The following is a 22,806-nucleotide window of genomic DNA, read 5'->3' on the forward strand; positions in this document are numbered from 1 at the left end:
GGAAATCCGGGAAATTACAAACCAGTTAGCCTGACTTCAGTGCCAGGAAAAATAGTGGAAAGTGTTCTAAACATCAAAATCACAGAACATATAGAAAGACATGGTTTAATGGAACAAAGTCAGCATGGCTTTACCCAAGGCAAGTCTTGCCTCACAAATCTGCTTCACGTTTTTGAAGGAGTTAATAAACATGTGGATAAAGGTGAACCTGTAGATGTAGTGTACTTGGATTTTCAGAAGGCATTTGACAAAGTTCCTCATGAGAGGCTTCTAGGAAAAGTAAAAAGTCATGGGATAGGTGGCGATGTCCTTTCGTGGATTATAAACTGGCTAAAAGACAGGAAACAGAGAGTAGGATTAAATGGACAATTTTCTCAGTGGAAGGGAGTGGGCAGTGGAGTGCCTCAAGGGTACCAATACAGATCCCTACTTTTCAATGTATTTATAAATGATCTGGAAAGAAATACGACGAGTGAGATAATCAAATTTGCAGATGATACAAAATTGTTCAGAGTAGTTAAATCACAAGCAGATTGTGATAAATTGCAGAAAGACCTTGTAAGACTGGAAAATTGGGCATCAAAATGGCAGATGAAATTTAATGTGGATAAGTGCAAGGTGATGCACATAGGGAAAAATAACCTATGCTATAGTTTCACAATGTTAGATTCCATATTAGGTGCTACAACCCAAGAAAGAGATCTAGGCGTCATAGTGGATAACACATTGAAATCGTCGGTTCAGTGTGCTGTGGTAGTCAAAAAAGCAAACAGAATGTTGGGAATTATTAGAAAGGGAATGGTGAATAAAATGGAAAATGTCATAATGCCTCTGTATCGCTCCATGGTGAGACCGCACCTTGAATACTGTGTACAATTCTGGTTGCCGCATCTCAAAACAGATATAATTGCGATGGAGAAGGTACAGAGAAGGGCTACCAAAATGATAAGGGGAATGGAACAGTTCCCCTATGAGGAAAGACTAAAGAGGTTAGGACTTTTCAGCTTGGAGAAGAGATGGCAGAGGGGGGGACAAGATAGAGGTGTTTAAAATCATGAGAGGTCTAGAACGGGTAGATGCGAATCAATTATTTACTCTTTCGGATATAATAGACTAGGGGGCACTCCATGAAGTTAGCATGTGGCACATTTAAAACTAATCTGAGAAAATTCTTTTTCACTCAACTCACAATTAAACTCTGGAATTTGTTGCCAGAGGATGTGGTTAGTGCAGTTAGTAAAGCTGTGTTTAAAAAAGGATTGGATAAGTTCTTGGAGGAGAAGTCCATTACCTGCTATTAATTAAGTTGACGTAGAAAATAGCCACTGCTATTACTAGCAACGGTAACATGGAATAGGCTTAGTTTTTGGGAACTTGCCAGGTTCTTTTGGCCTGGATTGGCCACTGTTGGAGACAGGATGCTGGGCTTGATTGACCCAGTATGGCATGTTCTTATGCCATACTGGGTCCAGTAATTGTTCCATTACTGGACTGCATGCTTCCTTGGGGGAAGTATTTGTAATCATGACTGGGATATTAATACCTAAGCCAGGTGCTTGGCAATCTGTTCCAAAATCACCCTGGCTCTGCCCTGGTACCCTTAGGATTTCTGGGCTGGTAAAGAAATCCTGTTCGACAGGGGTTGCACTTTAGCAACCCAGCTTCCTGTCTCTAGTGGAGTGTTTCTGGATTTCTTCCCTGGAGAAATTGTTCTGTTTCAGCTGTTCCAAGCAGGCTGAGGACTCTGTTTTGGTGTTTTACTCCCTGCTGGAATCTGCAGTGAGTTATTTGCTTGGGGCTGGGATATACCACCCACAACTTCTCTCCCTGCTTCGGAGTTGGGCTAGCGATCTATTCAGGGGTTGCCATTCATCCCCTGAAACTCTTGATACTGTCTTGCATGTCAGTTAAGTCTGGTGCTTCAGCACGTAGGGTCTGTCTCAGGCCCTGCTGTTGTTGCTAATTATTTTCCAATAATTGCTAGGTCTTTTCTGTCCATTGTGCCTATCAGTCACACATGGGCACACTCCTGCAGAGACATTTTGTTTTTCGAATGTGTCAGTAGACCGCAGCTTCTTTCTGGAGAGTTCTCTGGCCCTAATTGGGTTTCCGGATATCTTCTAACACAGAAGGAAACTGTGTGATCTTTGTCTGAGACCTCCTCTTGTTTACATCTCTAGGCTATTTCCTGTATCCATGAGGTTCTAGGTCTGCTTCTTTGTCAGGGTTACTGATCCAAAACCCTGCTTTTAATGTTTTCCGTGATACAGTGTATGCTTCTGCTTGCACTCCTGCTATGCATGAGGGTTTTGTGTCATTTCTATGGTTTTTCTTTTTAGAACCTTACTGTTCTCCAGTCTGGACCCCTTGTGGGTTAACTGCCTCACAGGCAAAAAGGAGACGGGTGTAGTGCTTCTGCAATGTGTGGTTTCCTGCTTTGTCCTGCTCGGACAGTCTGTAGCTAGGGATTGACCCATGTGTGAGGACTACCATCCTGCTTGTCCTCCGAGAAAGCAGAATTGCTTACCTGTAACAGGTGTTCTCCGAGGGCAGCGGGATGCTAGTCCTCACGAAATCCACCCATCTTCCCTAGGAGTTGGTTTCTCCATGTATGTGCTTTATCATGGACTGGGGGACTCTGCCTAGGGGGCAGGGTGATGACTACAGCTGCACATGCGTAGTAGGGCATGTTGGAAAGTTCTAGATTCTTTGAGATCAAAGTTCCATGCCGGGCTTCATCTGATGATGTCGTCTGTGTGAGGACTAACATCCTTCTGTCCTAGGAGAACACCTGTTACAGGTAAGCAACTCTGCTTTCTGCACTGTGCACCTTTAACTGAATATGTCAAGCTATCTTTTGCATTGTCTAGGTTGCTCCATTAACTTTGCTTAAAGAAAAACTGTGGATGATATTTAGCATGTTTCCTTTCATGATATCCTTAACAGAAATACATATTTATTACAAGAAAACATTTTTATATCATTATAAAGAAAAAATACAAAATGCCAGTTGTTTTTTTTTAAATTGAATTATTTTCTGTGATTCCTTCAGTTAAATTAATCAATTTGTTTTTCCAGGAATAGGAGATCACATATTCTAGTAGCAGAATGGATATTTGAGCTTCCAAATTTGACAGTACAAGCAACTAGAGCTCAGACTCTCTTACTAGAAGCCATTTGCCAGAGCTGGTTCCATAATATGGGGAGTACCAGTTCAGCAACAGTAAATGAAGCTCTACTCAGTGAGGTCTTTCACTCTTCAGGTATGGATGCATTATATTTTTTTAATGCAAATTATGATGACGATGATTTCAAAGTTTAAAATATCTATTGGTGTATACTTTTATTACTGGTCCCTGTAGATATGACACTGTGCATAGATGATTATTTATTACTCAGACTTAGTATCTAGCATGGGAACTAAGTTACCACATGTGCTCCTTGAAATCAACTTGTCCTCTGTGTTAAACATTGCTTTTTCATGCTTTTTAGTGAAGTGGTTTTTCCAAAAATATGTTGGCTCAGTGGTTTCTTCCTGCTTGTTTTAACGTTCGGCTCAATTGGAACAGTATTCCAATTGAGCCGGGGTTTCCCCCCATTTTATATCACTCTCCCAACTCAGTGAGCTCAAATCATTGCAGCAACAATCCTTGGCCAGGGGCCATGCAGCAGGACTCCCTCTGGATCCCTGTAATTATGGGCCTTATGTGTCACAACTAGACGTTGTGTGAGGACTGGAACTTATTCTCTTGGAGGCTGTGAATGCTACCTCTGCAACATCGCCAGTTATCCTGGGAAATGGAAGAACTGACTGGATAATCAGCCCTGTCCAGGGTAAAGCACTGGGCTGGTCCATGAAATGACTTTTCTAATGAAGCTGCAAAGCTGAATAACACACAGTGCTCCAAGATTAAGTATTTCTTTCTTAATAAAATAGCTCACATAGAATAGTGGTATGAAAACTCATCTCTTTGAAGTAGATTTCAGATCAATGTTCACCAACATGTCTTTTATCAATGCCAGAAATAATTGGGAGAGAGGGAAAAATAGGGAGTGCTGAGCATAAACAAGAACATCATATCTATTCTTGAACGCTGAAATAAGTAGAGAACGTTTGAAGAAAAGGATTTTCAGGTTAACATGTATATCCAAGGTAATGCTATTAGTAACTGCAGCTAACACATGAATCTAGCCACGTTTATAGAGTTAATATATTAGGAAAGATTAAGTTAAATAGATTTCTTCAACACCAGATATAAATGCCACTCATTTTTTAAAGGAAACAAGCATTGTGAGTTTGTGTTTGTATAATATTTTATATGTGTTGATATCCATGTTGAACAATTTTGGAAATCATGGAATGCAAAAACAAACAAAATTGTGAGCTGGTATAAGAGAGAAAAAAATCTTATTGTTTGCTTGAGTTACTCTCCCAAGAAAATGTGATATTGCACAATTGTTTTTTAAACCAATATTTGTTGGCTCGTCAGTCATAATTTCAAATCCACAAATGGTAGTAATTATCTTTTAAATTGATTTTCTCCTATATAGTGCATAGGGATCCTGAACATGCTTTCAAATCATTGTCTGATTGTAAATAATGCAGATAAGCAGACAAGATAATATATCTATAAAATCATTCTTCATTGTTTACATATACTGTTGCTAGGTAATGGTTTGTGGGCAGTTTCAAGTTGTTACCTTCTGAAATAAACTTTTTTTTTCTTATTGAAAAGCCTGCATGTGTTTATCAGCATACTTGCCTTGTAAAAGTGCATTATCACCACAGTCTCCTGTTTCCTGTGGTATCACAGCATGAGACGCACAATCTAGCCCTTGCTGCATGATTTGGCAAGCTCCATGGAACTGCAGGATAACAGCTGGCCTGAGAAGGAAGGAGCCATGTTGTGAGGTTGTAGAGCCAGATGGCTGGGCAGAGAATGTTTCTCTCATGTGGCTTCTCCTTCCCACCTACTTACCCTTTGGTAGTCGAGTGAATGATCATCTATCCACTGGTTGATCATCACCTCCTCCAGCTAACAAACAGGCCAGTACAGTGCGCTCCAGAGCGCACTGTTAACCTGCCCTTGGACACGCGTTTTCCCTTACCCCTTATTCAGTAAGGGGAGGAAAACATGCGTCCAACCCGCGGCACTTAATAGCGCCCTCAACATGCAAATGCATGTTGATGGCCCTATTAGGTATGCCCGCGCGATACAGTAAGTAAAATGTGCAGCCAAGCCACATATTTTACTTTAAGAAATTAGCGCCTACCCAAAGGTAGGCGCTAGTTTCTGCCGGCACTGGGAAAGTGCACAGAAAAGCAGTAAAAACTGCTTTTCTGTGCATCCTCTGACTTAATATCATAGCGATATTAAGTTGGAGGTCCCGAAGTGTAAAAAAAAGTTAAAAAAAAAAAAATTTAAAATGGGCTGGCGGCTGTCGGGCCGAAAACCGGACACTCAATTTTGCCGGCGTCCGGTTTCTGAGCCCGTGGCTGTCAGCGGGCTCGAGAACAGACGCCGGCAAAATTGAGCGTCTGCTGTCAAACCCGCTGACAACTGCTGCTCCGGGCTAAAAGGAGGCGCTAGGGACACGCTAGTGTCCCTAGCGCCTCCTTTTGCCTGTTTCTACCGCACCACCTAAATTAAATACTGCATCGCACGTGCCAGGAGAGCGGGCGTTCGTCCGCTCTCCTGCGGACTTTACTGAATCAGCCTGAAAAGGAGAAAGAGAACATCACTTTATACTACTTTTGCTACCTCCTGCATCCTGGGCCAGATTCACAGGCTGAAACACGCAGGACATTTCACTGTCTAGCCTTGGCAGGAGGTGGCAGATTCTATATGGAGGAGTGCTCTGCTTTTCATCCTGACAGATTATGGAGAGGATCAGCTTGGGGATAGATGGTGATGGCTGCAGGGAGGAGATACAGAAGATGATGGGGAGAGAAAGATAGTAAGAGACCAGGAATGGAGAGAGAGAAGAAAGTGAGAGGTGTGCGAATTGGCACAGAGAAGAGAGTAATGTGAAGAAAATAGCTTAGGGGAGGGGTAGAAATGATGAAATATTGGCAGATGATACTTCGAGAAGCAGGAATGAGGATGGGTTGATGAGTGGTTGGGAGGTGAGGCATTTTTACAGGAAAGGCACTAACTGGAACTAGGAGTCAGAGATGAGAGACTGAAGGGGAAGTAAAACTTGCAGGAAGGATCAAATGAAATATAGAGAGAAGAAGAGAAGCTAGAAAGAAAGAAAAGAATAGAGGTATGAAGACAAGTAAGTGAAAAGGCATCTTTTGATAGGAAAAAGTGTAGTGAGAGAAGGAAGAAATAAAAGAGCAAGGATTAAACAGTTTAAAAACCAGTTAATGCTGAAATGAAGAAAAGAATGAAAAAACTCAAAATAATGTTCAGAGACTCTAGAAAGGTTGGAAAACAACTTTAAATTTATACTTTAAACATTTTACATATTAACGTAAATTTTAAGTAGGATATGTTTAGATCTATTTAGTGAGTGATAAGTATTTTGTATATTCGCTTGTAAATTGCTTTGGCTTGAATTTTAACAAGTAATGTAAATTATAAATCAGTATAAATGAATTATGCTGCAGAATTGCCGGGTGAGTTAAAATATTTTGCCACTGAATTTTCTAACGCTTGTTTCAGGAATTGAGAGGATCTGACAATAACTTACTCGTATGCATCTGTTAATCTCACTTTTGAACTACGCATTTAGAGATCGATTTTAAAAGTGTTGCTAGTGCAAGAATACCCACCTACACGTGGATGTGGACTGCATACAGGCAGCATGGATTTAAAAAAGCTGCAAATTATGTGCATATGTACCCATGCGTGTGTGGAAAAATAAGGCTCCAGAAAAGGAAGGGGGCCTAGTCGTTCTGGGGCGGGACCAACACTTAGGCGTGCAACTCTGTATTTTAAAACTGAAAACTGTAGTGCACATAGGCTAGATGTCCATGTAACTTTACTGAAGAGCAAGACCGTAAATCTTGAGTTTTAGGGCTTATAGGTCAGGGTGAGGGGTCTGGGTCAACTTGGATGGTGGATAGGATGAAGAACCAGAGGGGTCTGAAAGACCTAAATATTAATTGGACAAACTGGTGGACTAATTGCAAAACTAGTAATGTGCCTCATGCGAACATGTTTTAAAATCTGCTTACATCTGCACATAAGAGCTACCAAAGTCCTATGGAAGATAGATGCATTAGCTTTGCTTGTGTAACCTCTTAAAATTAGGAGCATAGTTACGCATGGTTGTTGTATTTTAAAACATATGCATACAAGTGCGTGCGCAATTTAAAAATCCAGCATTTCTACATTCATGTATCGGTGAGTGAGCAAAGGTATGGTTGGTGGGTGAGGGGGTGGAAGAGGAATTGGATTCAGGTGACCACCATCACGGGCCCTGACTTTTACAGTCTGGGGTACTTTTATGCAGACATAAGTGAAAAAGTTCAGGACTGCTTCTAAGGCCAAGTTCATAAGCAAAACACATCAGCACTGTCTGAATTTTCAAGAAGGCTCATTGAATAACTGCACAGAGCAGCAGTTGCTACCCTTAAGAGAAACATGGGGTAACCTGCACGACGTGGCACACGCTACCATTAGAAGCTTGCTGGGTAGATTGGCTGGACTATTTGGTCCTTTTCTTCCCTCATTACTATATTACTATCGGGCTGATACAGTACAGTGCGTTCCGATGGAGCGCACTGTTAACCAGCCATTGGACGCGCGTTTTCCCTTACCCTTTATTCAGTAAGGGGCGGAAAACACGCGTCCAACCCACCGAACGTAATAGCGCCCTCAACATGCAAATGCATGTTGAGGGCCCTATTAAGTATTCACGCGTGATTCAGTAAGTAAAATGTGCAGCCAAGCCGCACATTTTACTTTCAGAAATTAGCGCCTACCCAAAGGAAGGCGCTAATTTCTTCGGGCACCGGGAAAGTGTACAGAAAAGCAGTAAAAACTTCTTTTCTGTGCACCCTCCAACATGGCGATATTAAGTCGGAGGTTCTGAAGGGTAAAAAAGAAAAAAAAAATTTGTTCCTAGCGTGTCCCTAGCGCCTCCTTTTGCTCGTTTCTACTGCCGGACCTAATTTAAATACTGAATCGCGCACACAGGCGAGTGGCCTGTGCACGCGCCTTCTCCCGCTCTCCCGCTGACTTTACTGAATTGGCCCGTATGTTATTAATTGACGCTTACTGGTAGAAACTGAATACACATAATCACAAAATACAGCAGTAAATGTGCAAAAATTTAGTCATATTCAATAACTTATGTAGTGCACTACAGATAGCCACACAGCTGGATCTGTATGGATCTGGAGAGACTGAGGCGAATGGACAGGTGGAGGAAGAGAGAGAGAGAGACTGGCAAGGCTGGACAGGTGGAGGGAGAGAGAGACTGGTGGAGGGGGGAGAGAGAGCTACTGGTTGGGATGGAGGGTCCGCTATGCAGAGGTTAAAGCCACCATATTTGAGAGAGCTTGGTGCACCCCTGAAGTGTACCAGCAACAGTTTTAGTGGGGAATTCTTCAACCCAGGGAGAGCCCACGAAGCCTTTTCTATCAGCTAAAAGATACAGGCTGGAAATGGCTACAGCCAGAAGGGAAGATAGGCGTGAAGTGGTCCTGGGGAGGAATATTTTCAATGTTTCATACAGAGTACATTTGTATGAAACATTGGATTGTTTAGCCCATAGAAATTAACTTTTAAAAAAAATTGCTTACCTCATATATTTGTAAACTTATGTATTGTCTTGTTTGCGTGTAACATTACACAGACTGAGCAAAGGTATTCCTGTGGGCAAAGTTGGGGAGGTCGTTGCACTTAGCACATAGGTTTAAAAATTCAAATGTATGTGCATAAACCCCCCACCCCCCCTAAATTTTGACACATCAAAAAGGTGTAAGTGTGTGCAGGTAGATTTAGTGGGATATTTTTCAAAGCAGGTTTATGCTCCTAATTCCAATTTGAAAATTGGTGTAATTTATGCATATATTTACTGTTTAATTTACACTCAGTATTACAAAAATAAACCTTATGAGGTTGAGATTCAAAGCTATTTTTGCAGTTTAAAGTTTGAAAATAGCACCTACAAAATAGACTGGGGCTCTGTGCTTGTAAAGGTACATCTCTAACCCAGTTCTGTGCATATTTTTATGCAAATTGCAGAGAGGCATTCCAGAAAGTGGAGCTGGGTTGGGGCAGAGTTGAAATTTACACACACGGGCGTTAAATTTGAAACAGCCGCTCAGCTCAGATGAGGTGAGGCTTTTCTAGTTTTTGCCAGACAAATCTACGTGCTTGAGCCGGCTCGCACCAATGGATGCGGCCATTTTATAACATACGTGCATATATACACGCATGGTATAAAATAGGCTGTACGTGCGTACAATTTTATATAGATGCCTGCATGTGCGCCAAATGCCGCCTGTACTGCGTAAGTGGGGGACTTTAGCAGACTCGCACGCCGACGCAATTGCTAGTTTCCCCAGTTTGTTCATAGTTTGCCCAGGAAAAGGATAGGACTTCCCAACCCCCCCCCCCCTAGTTAACTAGCCTACCTTTTATCCTGTTAGCCCCAATCCTGAAAACCCCACTAACCTCTTTAGTTTCTTTTGTTTCAGGACTTACACGCCAACCATAGCAATTGCAAAAGTAAGGTTACGAGGTAGGGGACCCTGGTGCATGCGTAAATGTTTATGCTCTGATTTCATTGAGAAATCTAAGAATGACTGCGCCCACGCCCCCTCCGCCTCTTGTGTATAAAAAACCTTTTTTGTGTGTGTGTACTAGGAGATATGCGCATACATCTGCGCTTTTTAGAAAGCAAGTGGCGTGCACCGGCCTGACGTCAGTGCTTGTCTCCTGGCTTTGATGTGCATAAGCCTTTGAAAATTTGCCTTATAGTTTTTGATTTTAAAAAGTATGTACATAAGTTAACCCGCATAAGTTAAGCCCTCTGAAGAGGATGTGTAACTTTATATAAATTAATAGTGGATCAATTTCTCAAGCACTTTCAAAGCAAACTTTAGAACTTAAGCAGTGCCACGCTGTGTCAGACCAAGGTCCACTGAGCCCAGCATTCAGTCCCCGACAGTGGCCAGTCCGAGAACCAAGTACCCATCAGATCCCCCAGTAGTTGATCTGTTTGTTAGTATGTCACTCCCAGGGATATGAGTGCATAAATTAGCTTTGAAAATGCTGGTTAAAGTTTTCATGTACAAGTTACACACAGTCTTTACCTTATTGGCACAGTAATAAAATTACTCCCTATCGTCTATGTTGCCATAGATGTGGCTTACTTTTGTAACTTTTTTTTTTGCATGTAACTGTTTGACTGTCAAGAAAGCTGCCTGTAAATTTTGAAAAATGATATTGACTATTAATCACACTCTGTTCTAATTTCTAAACTTCATGATACAACATGTGCTTCCAGCTCAGATGAGGTGAGGCTTTTCTTTTAGTTTTTGCCAGACAAATCCTCATGTACTAAACATAGTAAGTTTTGGATAGAGCCTAAATGCCTTTATGCCTTTAAAATATAAAATAAATGATCTAGGGAGCTTTATTAGATGAAACATCTCCTTTTTTAATTTCTTAGTATACCTAAAACAATTCAGCTTCTAAGTACATCCGTATGGTATTAAGAATATATTCACAATCACACATGGCTTTAGTTTTCCCTGGAAAACTGGATCTTGCTACCACTTTTTCTTGTCCTCTATAGTTCATTATTTTGTTGACAGTCCAGCCTCATTAATCTGGTATTTTGGAGAAAATTGCTTGCAGCTTTCACATTTCTTTGCTGACTATGATTTGATTCCCTCTTGTAAATGATGTCTTTAAGCTAAAATAAAATCTACTTTCCAGAAAGTAACTGTAAAACTATTTTATGCAAGATTTCATGTGGGATACCTTAATAGTTGAATAATAAATTTTACCTCATAAAAATGAAATTCAATAATACAGTAGCTTTCTCAGCGCAGTAGCATCTGGCGGATTCTCTTGAGAGCCAATATTTTCCAACTCATTAGGATCATGTCGTTCTGTATGTCGTCAACATTGACTTAGCCAAGCTACCTTTACTTACATAACTGCCAAACTATTAAATAGGTCTCTTGTGGAGTGAAGTCAAATATTCCTCTTATTTTGCTTTTGCCTTGGAAGAGGAGAATAAAATGTACATACTGTAACATTTAACCATCTGGAATAAACCACATCAGGGTAAAGCTGAGGAAAGTAACAGGATTTGGTATTTCTCCCAGGTGTGCATATAAAAAGGATTTGGAACTGATGCACAGTTCTTTACTTTGTTTCAGCTTTTTTCCTAAGTGGTTAATTTGCTACCCAAATGCCTCTGTTGCAAAATGACTTTAAAGTAAAACTAACAGATGAAAAGTCAAGTTGAATATTATGACATTGTTTAAATTTTGAGCTGTAATTGTTGGGCCACATACAATACTGCTCTGAAACTGTTTCTACCATGGCATATGGCCAAAGTTGGCACTTCCTTGCTGTAGTCTTTTTGGTATGTAAAATCATAGTTTCATTGAATTCTCTCTGCGTAATTATTTGGGAGTGGCAGAGTACATCTGTATGAAACATTGCACACAGTACACAGTTTACTGTTTCTCATGGATGATTGTACCCATATGTACTTTGATTGTTCCTGTTGGCTGCACCATATGTTAGTAATACAACTTTCCACTGACATCTCTATGTGCATAGATGTCATTTAATAGAATGATCATGATTGTAAAGGAACAAATGATGTTAATAGTTATATTTATAATTAATGTATTATTACTGTCATACTCTGTTTTTTCCCCAAGATAAATTACATTCTTGCAATGTCCCTTCCTTGAAGAGCTTGTAATCTGTTTGAACAGAGGGAGATTCAGCAATTTGCTGAAGGTCTCACATTAGCTAGCAAGGATATGAACTTCACATGCAAGGTTTTACAGCTATACAGACAGCTTCTTTGCATTAATGTGCATAACATACACTAAATAGGATCACTGATCATTTAGAAGGACTTGTTCTACGGCAGGTCACAGTGGACAATTGTTTGTTTATTGAGTTTTCTTTATTTTTTATTATCTTATTTGTGTATTGTTCATGTGTATCTATACTTATTGCTGAACTTTATAGTGATATTCATTTGAATATTCACAACCGATATATTTGTAAGATTTTATCTGAAAAATATTTAATTTATATGGGTAATAGTAGTGTAGCCTGATCTTTTCACGCCCAACCCGATATCATGTTTCGCAGGAGCTGCATCAGGGGCTGAGCAGCACGTTTTCTGCGTTGAATTCTTTAGTCCCACAATAATTTTTCATTGGTCCCGCAATAATTTTCTGAAAAAGTGAACACCACACATTAAAATCTCATAACGCCTTTTTAACCAAAATATATCAAGAGTAAAGAGCTTATGTTCGAGTATTCTGAGGGATTTTAATTCCAAGGTATCATCATACTGGATTCAGAGACACTAGACCAAAAGAACGCGGAAGCTATTGGACTTTTAAACTATTCACGTGATGATATGCTGACTTACGTGCATAGCGCTCTTGCGCAAGTAATTTACGTTGTTACTTAAAGACCGCCCACTCTATTTCCTTGTTCAAGCCTAACGGGATTACTGCATGCAGTCTATAAATCCATTTTTGTCCTTGTTGGATTAGCCATAAGGCTCTATCACCGTCTCTCCAATGAGCTACACTTTCTCCAAAATTGACCATCTGCAATCCAAAAAACTATGGTTATTTTTGAGGAAGTGATCCACAAGGGGTGCTTCCTCCCTTTTTGTCTTCAATCGTGATTTATGTTCTGTCATCCTAGTTTTAAATGATCATTGTGTCTTTCCCACATACATGAGATTGCATGGACATATGATACAGTAAACAACAAAAGTTGATTTGCATGAAAATTCCATGGATGATAACACATTATAACCATGAAAAATATGATCACATCCAAAAGTTTCAATTGTGTTACAAGTACAGCCATAATTTTCAACTGAGATCACGTTTGGATCAAAATAACCTGATCGCACTACTTGGTCTCTGATGTTACGACCTCGGGAATAGGCTGTGCAAAGATGAGCAGAAAATATAGGATGTTATTTGCTGTGAATTGTACCTTAATTATTAAAAATTCAATAAAAAGAAAAAAAAAAGAAAATATAGGATGAACACTCTGAAGAGCTCGCCAGTGGCAATACGTGTTTTGTTACATTAGATTTTTTAGTTACTGCCATGTATTGGGCTTTTTCTGTGTGGTTATCTATTGTATTTGGCTTTGGCATTATCTTGAATTACATCGAGGGAGGTTTTTGAAGTTTGATTTTTGAAAGATCCTTAGTATTACATACTCTCCCTGACAATTCACAAAACAGTTATGAATCCTCTGTGATGATTGTCTTTTCCCTTGGCTCTTTGCTTGAGCCCCTTTTATTTTTTTGTTGATAATGTTTTATGACCCTATGTTCAGAGCTACCGTCTTATATGAGAGTTTTGGATGACATCATAAATACATTGCAGAATTATGCCAGTCCAGTAGAGACCATGAGTTTGGCAACTATAGATGTGGTGTCGTCATACACCAATATACCACAAGGAGATGTGCTAACCTTTATTCAACAGACATTGGAGTATCACCTTTCACACACTAGAATACCATCCAGTTTTATTTGTGATTTGGCAACGTTAGCCCTCGCTGAAAATTATTTTTGTTGTTTTTTATTTTTTGTGTTCAATGGGATTTTTTTTTTATAAACAAATTAAGGAGTAGCAATGGGGACCACGATGGCCCCTGATATGAACAACCTCTGTGTTGGACAGTTTGAGCGACTATGGCTTTCTATATGTCCTTTGTAATCTTATATTGCATTGTGGCGAAGATATATTAAATCGTCAAGAATATATTAAACCTTCAGATACTTTTGGCAATAACCCTCAATTTACAATATTACAAAAACTACTCCCAAAACTTATGAGGGAACTGTAAAATACAGTAATCAATTATTTTATGCTTTTTTAATTCCCAGGAATAGGTATCAGAACATAGTGCTTCAGTCTCATGGGCTCTTGCCCGCAAAGGGCTACAACCCCTCTCTTTTATTTGCACTTTAATAACGTCATTTACTTCTTCCGTTCATTACTTTATAAGTGAAATCTACCCTACTAATTACCTTTTTAAAAATATCTTTTATAGTGTATATCTAAAACGATTTAATTTAACTCTATTTTGCCGCAACTTATCTCATTTTTGCTGCTGCTATCACCACCTCCGTTGCTGTCTCTCAGTTGCCCTGACTCACGCCTGCTTCAGGGGACAGCGTTGTTCAATTCAGCTGTTACCAGCTTAACCCAACAGCCTCACTCAATTTAAAGATGGCGCTCAGATGATGATGATGAAGATATATTAATGACATTTTGGTGCTTTGGACTGGAGAACCACAGAAATTTTGTGAATTTATGGCGTGACTTAAATGCAATGACAACTTGAAATTTATGCATACTTATAACAAGTTTTGAATTTGTTTTCTGGACATTTTGATATCTGTAACGGGGGGGGGGGGGGAGCAGTTTTATTTTGTGATCTTCAGAAAGCCTACTGATTGAAACACATTGCTAGATTATCGCAGTAAGCCAATGTTTTTGCAGCTGAGGAGATTGTGTTAATCAATGGCAGATTTCAAAGTGAAATTGGCTCAAATGAGGTTATATTTTTAAGAATGGGGCTATCCAGTGTTTAATTAAAAAGGCCTATAAAAGAGCCCGATGGATTAACCACAATCTTTTTTTGAGGTCATGTAATGCCTCTGCAAATTTCCAAATCAGTTGTATTTTGCCATATTCTCCACATATTAAGAGACATTGGTGGACATTACAGATTTATCTAATTTTTCGAGAATTGCCTATTTTTCCTTTTACTCATGACCCCAATATTCTTGATATTATTGTGCAATCAGAATACAGTGAAACTGATAGGGCCCTGTGTTGGACCAGTGGAGTGGGGACATCACCTTTATGGCAGCTGTTTGGTATGCTCACAGTCATTTGATGGTGAAATACTACCCTTTGATAAGCTAAATACATAGATTATTTTCAGGTATGTCATGCGACCTTCCGGGCGTTGTTTACATCACGTGGCGGACATACTGATTAATATATATTGGGAAAACTAGGACATAACACAAGATATGCCATACTGAGTCAGACCAAAGTTCCATCAAGCCCAGTATCCTGTTTCCAATAGTGGCTATCCAAGTCACAAGTACCTGGCAAGTACCCAAACATTAAATAGATCATATGCTACTAGGAGAATGTTGAGAACTAGAATAATAGAGCACCATAATTCTATTTTATAACACAGGATTGAAGCTCTAGTTCTTGCTCACTGCATGGCATTTCAACATATGTTTTCTGATTTTACCTATGCAATGTTGGAGAAAGTAGTGCTGTGTGCATGGTGAGGCGATTGTGTTTTGTCACTGATACAGGAGCAACTTTGGTAAATTTTCTCAATAATATACAGACAAATGACTTGAATAAGGAGATAAATTGTGCTGCATGTTGATTTGCTGAGGAGCTGTTTTGATTGACTGTTAGGCTTTGAAAGTAAAGGGGGGGGGGGTGTTTCTCACCCGTTGGTTGCTGTTGTATATAATATGATTGACCATTGGTAGAGGAAGGAGGTCTTTCTATATCTCTGACTGAATGGGTGGTAGGGACATTAGTGACATCCTTCTTGTTTGATGTTGAGCTGTCTGCCATTTTTTTAAGCTTTCTGTGAAGCTGCTTGTGATATATAAGTATGTATAGCTATTTCCTGAAGGTGGTTTTTGTAGTTTGGGTAAGTTTCTCGCTAAAATATTACTTTATCTTTCAGGTAAATTGAATCCCTGAGGCAGGCGTTTTCATGCACAAACTTGGGCCTATGTCAGGTTGAACTTTTTCATTGAGCACAGCTAGTGAAACTATTGGATTGCAGTGGACAGGTTTTTTGAGATAAGGGTTTTAGATAGGAATATAATTTTTGAATTGGTAACATTTTATGAATTAGCACATGAATGAATATATGGTGCTTGTTTCTGATACCATTTGCAACCCATTGTGTGGCAAGAGACAGTAGATTGTACTATAAAAGCACTATTAGAATTGTCTGATTCTGTGTTCAAAAATTGAGAGTTCTTTTTGAAACCTTTGTATTTAATGAACATGTATTAGTGGAACTTTTGTTTGATATTTACTGTGAAGAATATAGAAAGTGACATGTTTTCTATAGAAAATATATTTCAGTGCAGGGAAGAAAGATGAAGTTATTTTGCTTTCTCAAAAAAAATAAAAAAACCCATCAAGATATGTAGTAGTAAAATATGCCCAGTAAATTATAGAAGTTGTAGTTTATGCATAATGATTTCACATGATGCCTGTATGTGAAACCCTGGATCACAGCATACCATTTTATAAATAGAATGCTGATTATGTTCAGTTGTACTTTCCCTCTGAAGGTCATCTAACTTCAGTGATCTGCAAAATAAAGAAATGTTTAGAAGATGTTAAAGACTGGCTGACAAGAAATCAACTAGTACTTAATTAAAAAAAACAAACAAAAAACAAATCCCTAGAAGTGATGCTAGCAAGGGAAACCATTTTAGATGCAGCACAAGGGATACTGTTAATTTGGGGTTCTTTTTAACTCAACTTTGGACTCTTAACCATTTAAATAAAGTATTAAGAGCATGGTTTTACAAGCTGTGGTCCCTTCGGCATCTTTGTTATATTTTGGAAATGTCAGATTTTAGGACAGTTGTGCAAGCGTTTCTGTTGTCAACCATAGATTATTGTAATGCCCTTTTTATTGGTCTGCCAAAATACAGGTTACAGGCATTTCAGATGCAGCAGAATGCAGCGGTGTGCCTAGTAATGCAGGGAAGTCTTAGAGATCATGTAACTCTTTCTGATAAAGGTTTGCTAGCTTCTAGTAGAAAAAAGAATTAAATGTAAATTATTAATTTTAATTTTCATTGTAGTTAAGGAAATAAGTCCAGGTTATTTAAATCAGTTATTAAAATTATATTGACTAAACCAGTCATTATGGTCCCATGACAAAATATTAGATTTGCCATCGCCAGCTACAAATCATTATGTTGAAACTCATAAAAGGGCTTTCTCCTTAGTGGGACAAAAAATGTGGAGTGAATTACCTCGACAATTGAGAGCAATCACAGATATAAAAAGCTTTTGTAAGCAACTAAAAGCATTTCTATTATTACGAAGATGACTTTTGATTCTTTGATCTAGGTGCAGAGATTAATGGGAAAATGAGAAATGTCTGTAGGTTTTAGAATTTTATGTTTTGATATACAGTATTTAAATTTATTTTATGCTTTGTTTGTATGTACATCATTTAGTCAAATTTTATTTGTAATTTGTGGTTTATAAGTTTTTAAAATAAATAAATGATTTTTCACTCTATTCTAATTTATCTCAGATGGGTATTTGAATATATTGTAAAATAAGACCCTAACATTCCATTGGAAATTAGTTCAGCAGTTGATGCATCATCTTTCTGGGAATGATTTAATTAACACATAATTAAGCTCTGGAATTTATTGCTAGAGGATGTAGTAAAAGATGTGTAGCTGAGTTTAAAAAAAGGTTTGGCCAAGTTTCTGAAGAAAAAGTCCATTAACCATTATTAAGGTAGAGTTGCAGAAATCCCCACTTATTCTTGGGATAAGCAGCTTATAATCTATCTATCCCTTGGGATCCTGCAAAGTACTTGTGACCTGGATTGGCCAAGGTTGGAAATAGGATATTTGGTCTGATCCAGTATGGCCAGTCTTAAGTTCTTATAAATTGTTGTGTACAGAATGGTTTGGACTTATGTTGTTGGGTGTTAACTGCTAATGTAGTGAAGAATTTGTTTCTCTGTAGGATTTGGAGCTTCTGCCATTTTCAGTCAGCAGATGAATTCTGAAACATGCTTGTCACACATTGTATCCTCTTAGAACAGTAGAAGGGTTTGCAGAACATTATGACAAGTGACTTAAACAGAATTTGGGGATTGATTTTGATTGCGTCTCTACTAGTGAAGTCTGTAGTTTCATCACTGATTCTAGTGACACTATGTGACCTCAAAGTATTTGCTCTACAGCACTCTTTAAGTTTGCAGAGGAACTTTATCTCCCATTTTTGCTCACTTAGGGCCTCATTTTCCAATATCGCATGGTATCGCAAAAAGGGGTGTTACCTTATGCTAATAAGCATGTGTATCGCAAATTGTGGTAACAACTATGCATCACGCTCTTAGCGCAAGTTGCGGTACATTGCGAGTATATATCGCAGTTCACGATGTTTCCGGACAGCCTGTTTCAGTATGCTAGAGAGAGAGAGAGAGAACCTTGCTATAGTGCCTCTTCCCTAGACAGGTATTTGTATCCCTATGAGAGGCTCACCTAGTAACTCGAGGTGGGGATTAGGTATGAGTGTAGGGGGGTAGGGGCCGCTTTCACATTCAACATGAGACGTACGAACAGAACAGTGGTCTCTTGTGAAGATTTGATGGCCTTCGGAGTGAGGAAACTCACTCCAAGATGAGATTTGGGCAAGGTTCTCTCCACCTAGCTTGATGGACACTCTACCTGGGCAACAACAAGCTAGGTGGAGAGAACATTGTCCAAATCTCATCTTGGAGTGAGTTTCCTCACTCCGAAGGCCATCATATCTTCACAAGAGACCACTGTTCTGTTCGTACGTCTCATGTTGAATGTGAAAGCGGCCCCTACCCCCCCTACACTCATACCTAATCCCCACCTCGAGTTACTAGGTGAGCCTCTCATAGGGATACAAATACCTGTCTAGGGAAGAGGCACTATAGCAAGGTTCTCTCTCTCTCTCTCCCCCCCCCCCCCCCCCCCCCAGCCTGCAGCATACTGAAACAGGCTGTCCGGAAACATCGTGAACCGCGATAAACCTTTACCGGCCTCTAGTGCACAACGTACCGCAAATGAAAGAGGTGTAGCTATTGGCCGCGTTAGGAGCCACGCTAACACTGCGGCTGTTTCACGGCACACGATAACTCTTTCCTACTTTACATATGCTCCGCCCCCAACTCCGCCCCCTGAATACAAAATTAAAAATTTGCATTCGCAAATCGCGTTAACGGCTGTTAGCGCGATTTGCGGAATTATCTCCTGCGGTAACTCCTTGGAAAATGACCCCCTTAATCAATTTATCTCTAACTGAAGGCATTGTCCTTCATAGTCCAAAGAAGGCTGTAGTTGGCTTCTAAAGAAATGTAATCTGGATCCTTCAGATCTGAGTAATTACAGACCTGTTTCTTCCCTCCCCTTTTTTACAAACATTTTTGAGGCCTCAGTTCTTTTTCAATTATCAGATCACCTTGAAAAATTCGAGCTTCTCTGAACTCCTACTTCTGTCATTAAGGGATACCCTCAGAAGAGGAATTGACAACAGTCATCAGTTTTCCTTATTTCCCTTGATATTTCATGCACATTTGACACTGTTGTCCATAACATTCTTCATTTCCAAGGTACTGGAATGGTTTCATTTGTACCTCTCTGATCGATCACATGTCAGATTTAGCAATGAAATAACTTCTGTATCTCACATTAAAACCGACGTTCCTCAAGGCTGTTCTTTCTACATAAGAAAATGCCATACTGGGTCAGACCAAGGGTCCATCAAGCCCAGCATCCTCTTTCCAACAGTGGCCAATCCAGGCCACAAGAACCTGGCAAGTACCCAAAAACTAAGTCTATTCCATGTTACCATTGCTAATGGCAGTGGCTATTCTCTATGTGAACTTAATAGCAGGTAATGGACTTCTCCTCCAAGAACTTATCCAATCCTTTTTTAAACACAGCTATACTAAATGCACTAACTACATCCTCTGGCAACAAATTCCAGAGTTTAATTGTGCGTTGAGTAAAAAAGAACTTTCTCCGATTAGTTTTAAATGTGCCCCATGCTAACTTCATGCAGTGCCCCCTAGTCTTTCTACTATCCGAAAGAGTAAATAACCAATTCACATCTACCCGTTCTAGACCTCTCATGGTTTTAAACATCTCTATCATATCCCCCCTCAGTCGTCTCTTCTCCAAGCTGAAAAGTCTAACCTCTTTAGTCTTTCCTCATAGGGGAGTTGTTCCATTCCCCTTATCATTTTGTTAGCCCTTCTCTGTACCTTCTCCATCGCAATTATATCTTTTTTTGAGATGCGGCGACCAGAATTGTACACAGTATTCAAGGTGCAGTCTCACCATGGAGCGATACAGAGGCATTATGACATTTTCCGTTTTATTCATCATTCCCTTTCTAATAATTCCCAAAATTCTGTTTGCTTTTTTGACTGCCGCAGCACACTGAACCAACGATTTCAATGTGTTATCCACTATGACACCTAGATCTCTTTCTTGGGTTGTAGCACCTAATATGGAACCCAACATTGTGTAATTATATCTGCCATTTGGATGCCCAATTTTCCAGTCTCACAAGGTCTTCCTGCAATTTATCACAATCTGCTTGTGATTAAACTACTCTGAACAATTTTGTGTCATCTGCAAATTTGATTATCTCACTCGTATTTCTTTCCAGATCATTTATAAATATATAATGATGTTTTTAGGTGATATTATCGAGACGCTGTGTCCTTTTCATAATGGTGAAAGTGATATGACTCGCTATTCATTGATATCATTGCATGCCCCTGAAGAAGCTTCACAGCGAAACACGGGCCGTGTTGGGTCTGGTTAAAATTGAATAGGAAGAGTCTTTCACTAGTGCATACTAGAAGAAGTTTTTTACAAAAAATCAAAAATTCAAAAAAATATATTTCATTAAAAAGGACTTTGGAAGGTGGGTGATGTGTAGACCGGTTGGTCACTGTTTAAGTGTCACAACGACAGGCTTGCTGACACCTTTTAGGCTATAATATTTAATTAATTTGGTTTCCACTAATTATTTGTTGGTAATTCAAGTCTCCCATTATTACTGCACTTCCAATTTGGTTAGCTTCCCTAATTTCTCTTAGCATTCCACTGTCCGTCTCACCATCTTGACCAGATGGACGATAGTATACCCCTATCACTATAGTCTTCCCCGACACAAAAGGAATTTCTACCCATAAAAATTCAATTTTGTATTTAGTCTCATGCAGGATGTTTATCCTGTTGGACTCTATGCCATCTCGGACATAAAGTGCCACACCTCCTCCCGAGTGCTCCTTTCTGTCATTGCGATATAATTTGTACCCCGGTATAGCACTGTCCCATTGGTTATCCTCTTTCCACCATGTCTCTGAGATGCCAATTAAGTCTGTCATCATTCAATGCTATACATTCTAATTCTCCCATCTTACTTCTTAGACTTCTGGCATTAGCATACAAACATTTCAAAGTTTGTTTTTTGTTTGTATTTTCATTCTGCTTTTTAATTGATAGGGATAAGTTAGAATTTTTTAGCTCAGGTGAGTTTTTAGTTACAGGCACTTGGACTACTTTTCTAATTATTGGAACCTCACTATCGGGATGCCCTAATTCTATTGCATCATTAGTATCCTTTAAAGATACCTCTCTCCGAACCATGCGCTGCTGAGCGACTGTCGGCTTTCCCCTTTGTTCTAGTTTAAAAGCTGCTCTATCTCCTTTTTAAAGGTTAACGCCAGCAGTCTGGTTCCACCCTGGTTAAGGTGGAGCCCATCCCTTCGGAAGAGACTCCCCCTTCCCCAAAAGGTTCCCCAGTTCCTAACAAAACTGAATCCCTCTTCCTTGCACCATCGTCTCATCCACGCATTGAGACTCCGGAGCTCTGCCTGCCTCTGGTGACCTGCGCGTGGAACAGGGAGCATTTCAGAGAATGCTACCCTGGAGGTTCTGGATTTAAGTTTTCTACCAAAGAGCCTAAATTTGGCTACCAGCACCTCCCTCCCACATTTTCCTATGTCGTTGGTGCCCACATGTACCACGACAGCCAGCTCCTCCCCAGCACTGTCTAAAATCCTATCTAGGTAACGCGTGAGGTCCACCACCTTCGCACCAGGTAGGCATGTTACCAGGCGATCCTCACGCCCACCAGCCACCCAGCTATCTACATTCCTAATAATCAAATGACGGCCGACTTAACCCTTCCCTCCTGGGCAGTAGGCCTTGGGGAGATATCCTCAGTGCGAAAGGACAATGCATCACCTGGAGAGCAGGTCCTTGCTACAGGATCCTTTCCTGCTGCACCTGGTTGGTGCTCTCCCATCATGAGACCTTCTTCCTCCAAGGCAGCACCAGGGCTGCCAGTCTGAAGTTGGGACTTGACTACTATGTCCCTGAAGGTCTCATCTATATACCTCTCTGTCTGCCTCAGCTCCTCCAGGTCTGCCACTCTAGCCTCCAGAGATCGGACTCGTTCTCTGAGAGCCAGGAGCTCTTTGCATCACATACACATGTACAACTTCTCACCGGTGGGTAAAAAATCATACATATGACACTCGATGCAAAAGACTGGGAAGCCCCCCTCTTGCTGCTGGACTGCTGCCTTTATCTCAATTTTGATCAGTTCCTAGTTAAGTTTTAGGTTGCTATGGGAGTAGGAATGTGTCTAACGTCCTTTAAATGTATTAGTGAATTCCCTATGTGTCTGGTAGTGGCCTACCGGGGTCTGATCGAATTCTCAATAAAGTTTTTGTTGATGATTTTTTTTTTTTTTTGTGAAAGTGGCACCTGCCTATAAATCAAGGGATGAGCTAG

General features: G+C 39.9%; 1 protein-coding gene across 1 annotated transcript in view; it reads left to right on the plus strand.

The window, feature by feature from the left end:
- VPS13B (vacuolar protein sorting 13 homolog B) overlaps positions 1 to 22,806 on the plus strand; it is a 2,198,633-nt gene that overhangs the window by 518,831 nt on the left and 1,656,996 nt on the right. Inside the window, 1 exon segment of the mRNA XM_029587199.1 lies at positions 3,079 to 3,263. Within this exon segment, the coding sequence (XP_029443059.1) occupies positions 3,079 to 3,263 (185 nt within the window).

This window comes from Rhinatrema bivittatum, chromosome 2, assembly GCF_901001135.1.
Source record: "Rhinatrema bivittatum chromosome 2, aRhiBiv1.1, whole genome shotgun sequence".
Classification (NCBI taxonomy): Eukaryota; Metazoa; Chordata; class Amphibia; order Gymnophiona; family Rhinatrematidae; genus Rhinatrema; species Rhinatrema bivittatum.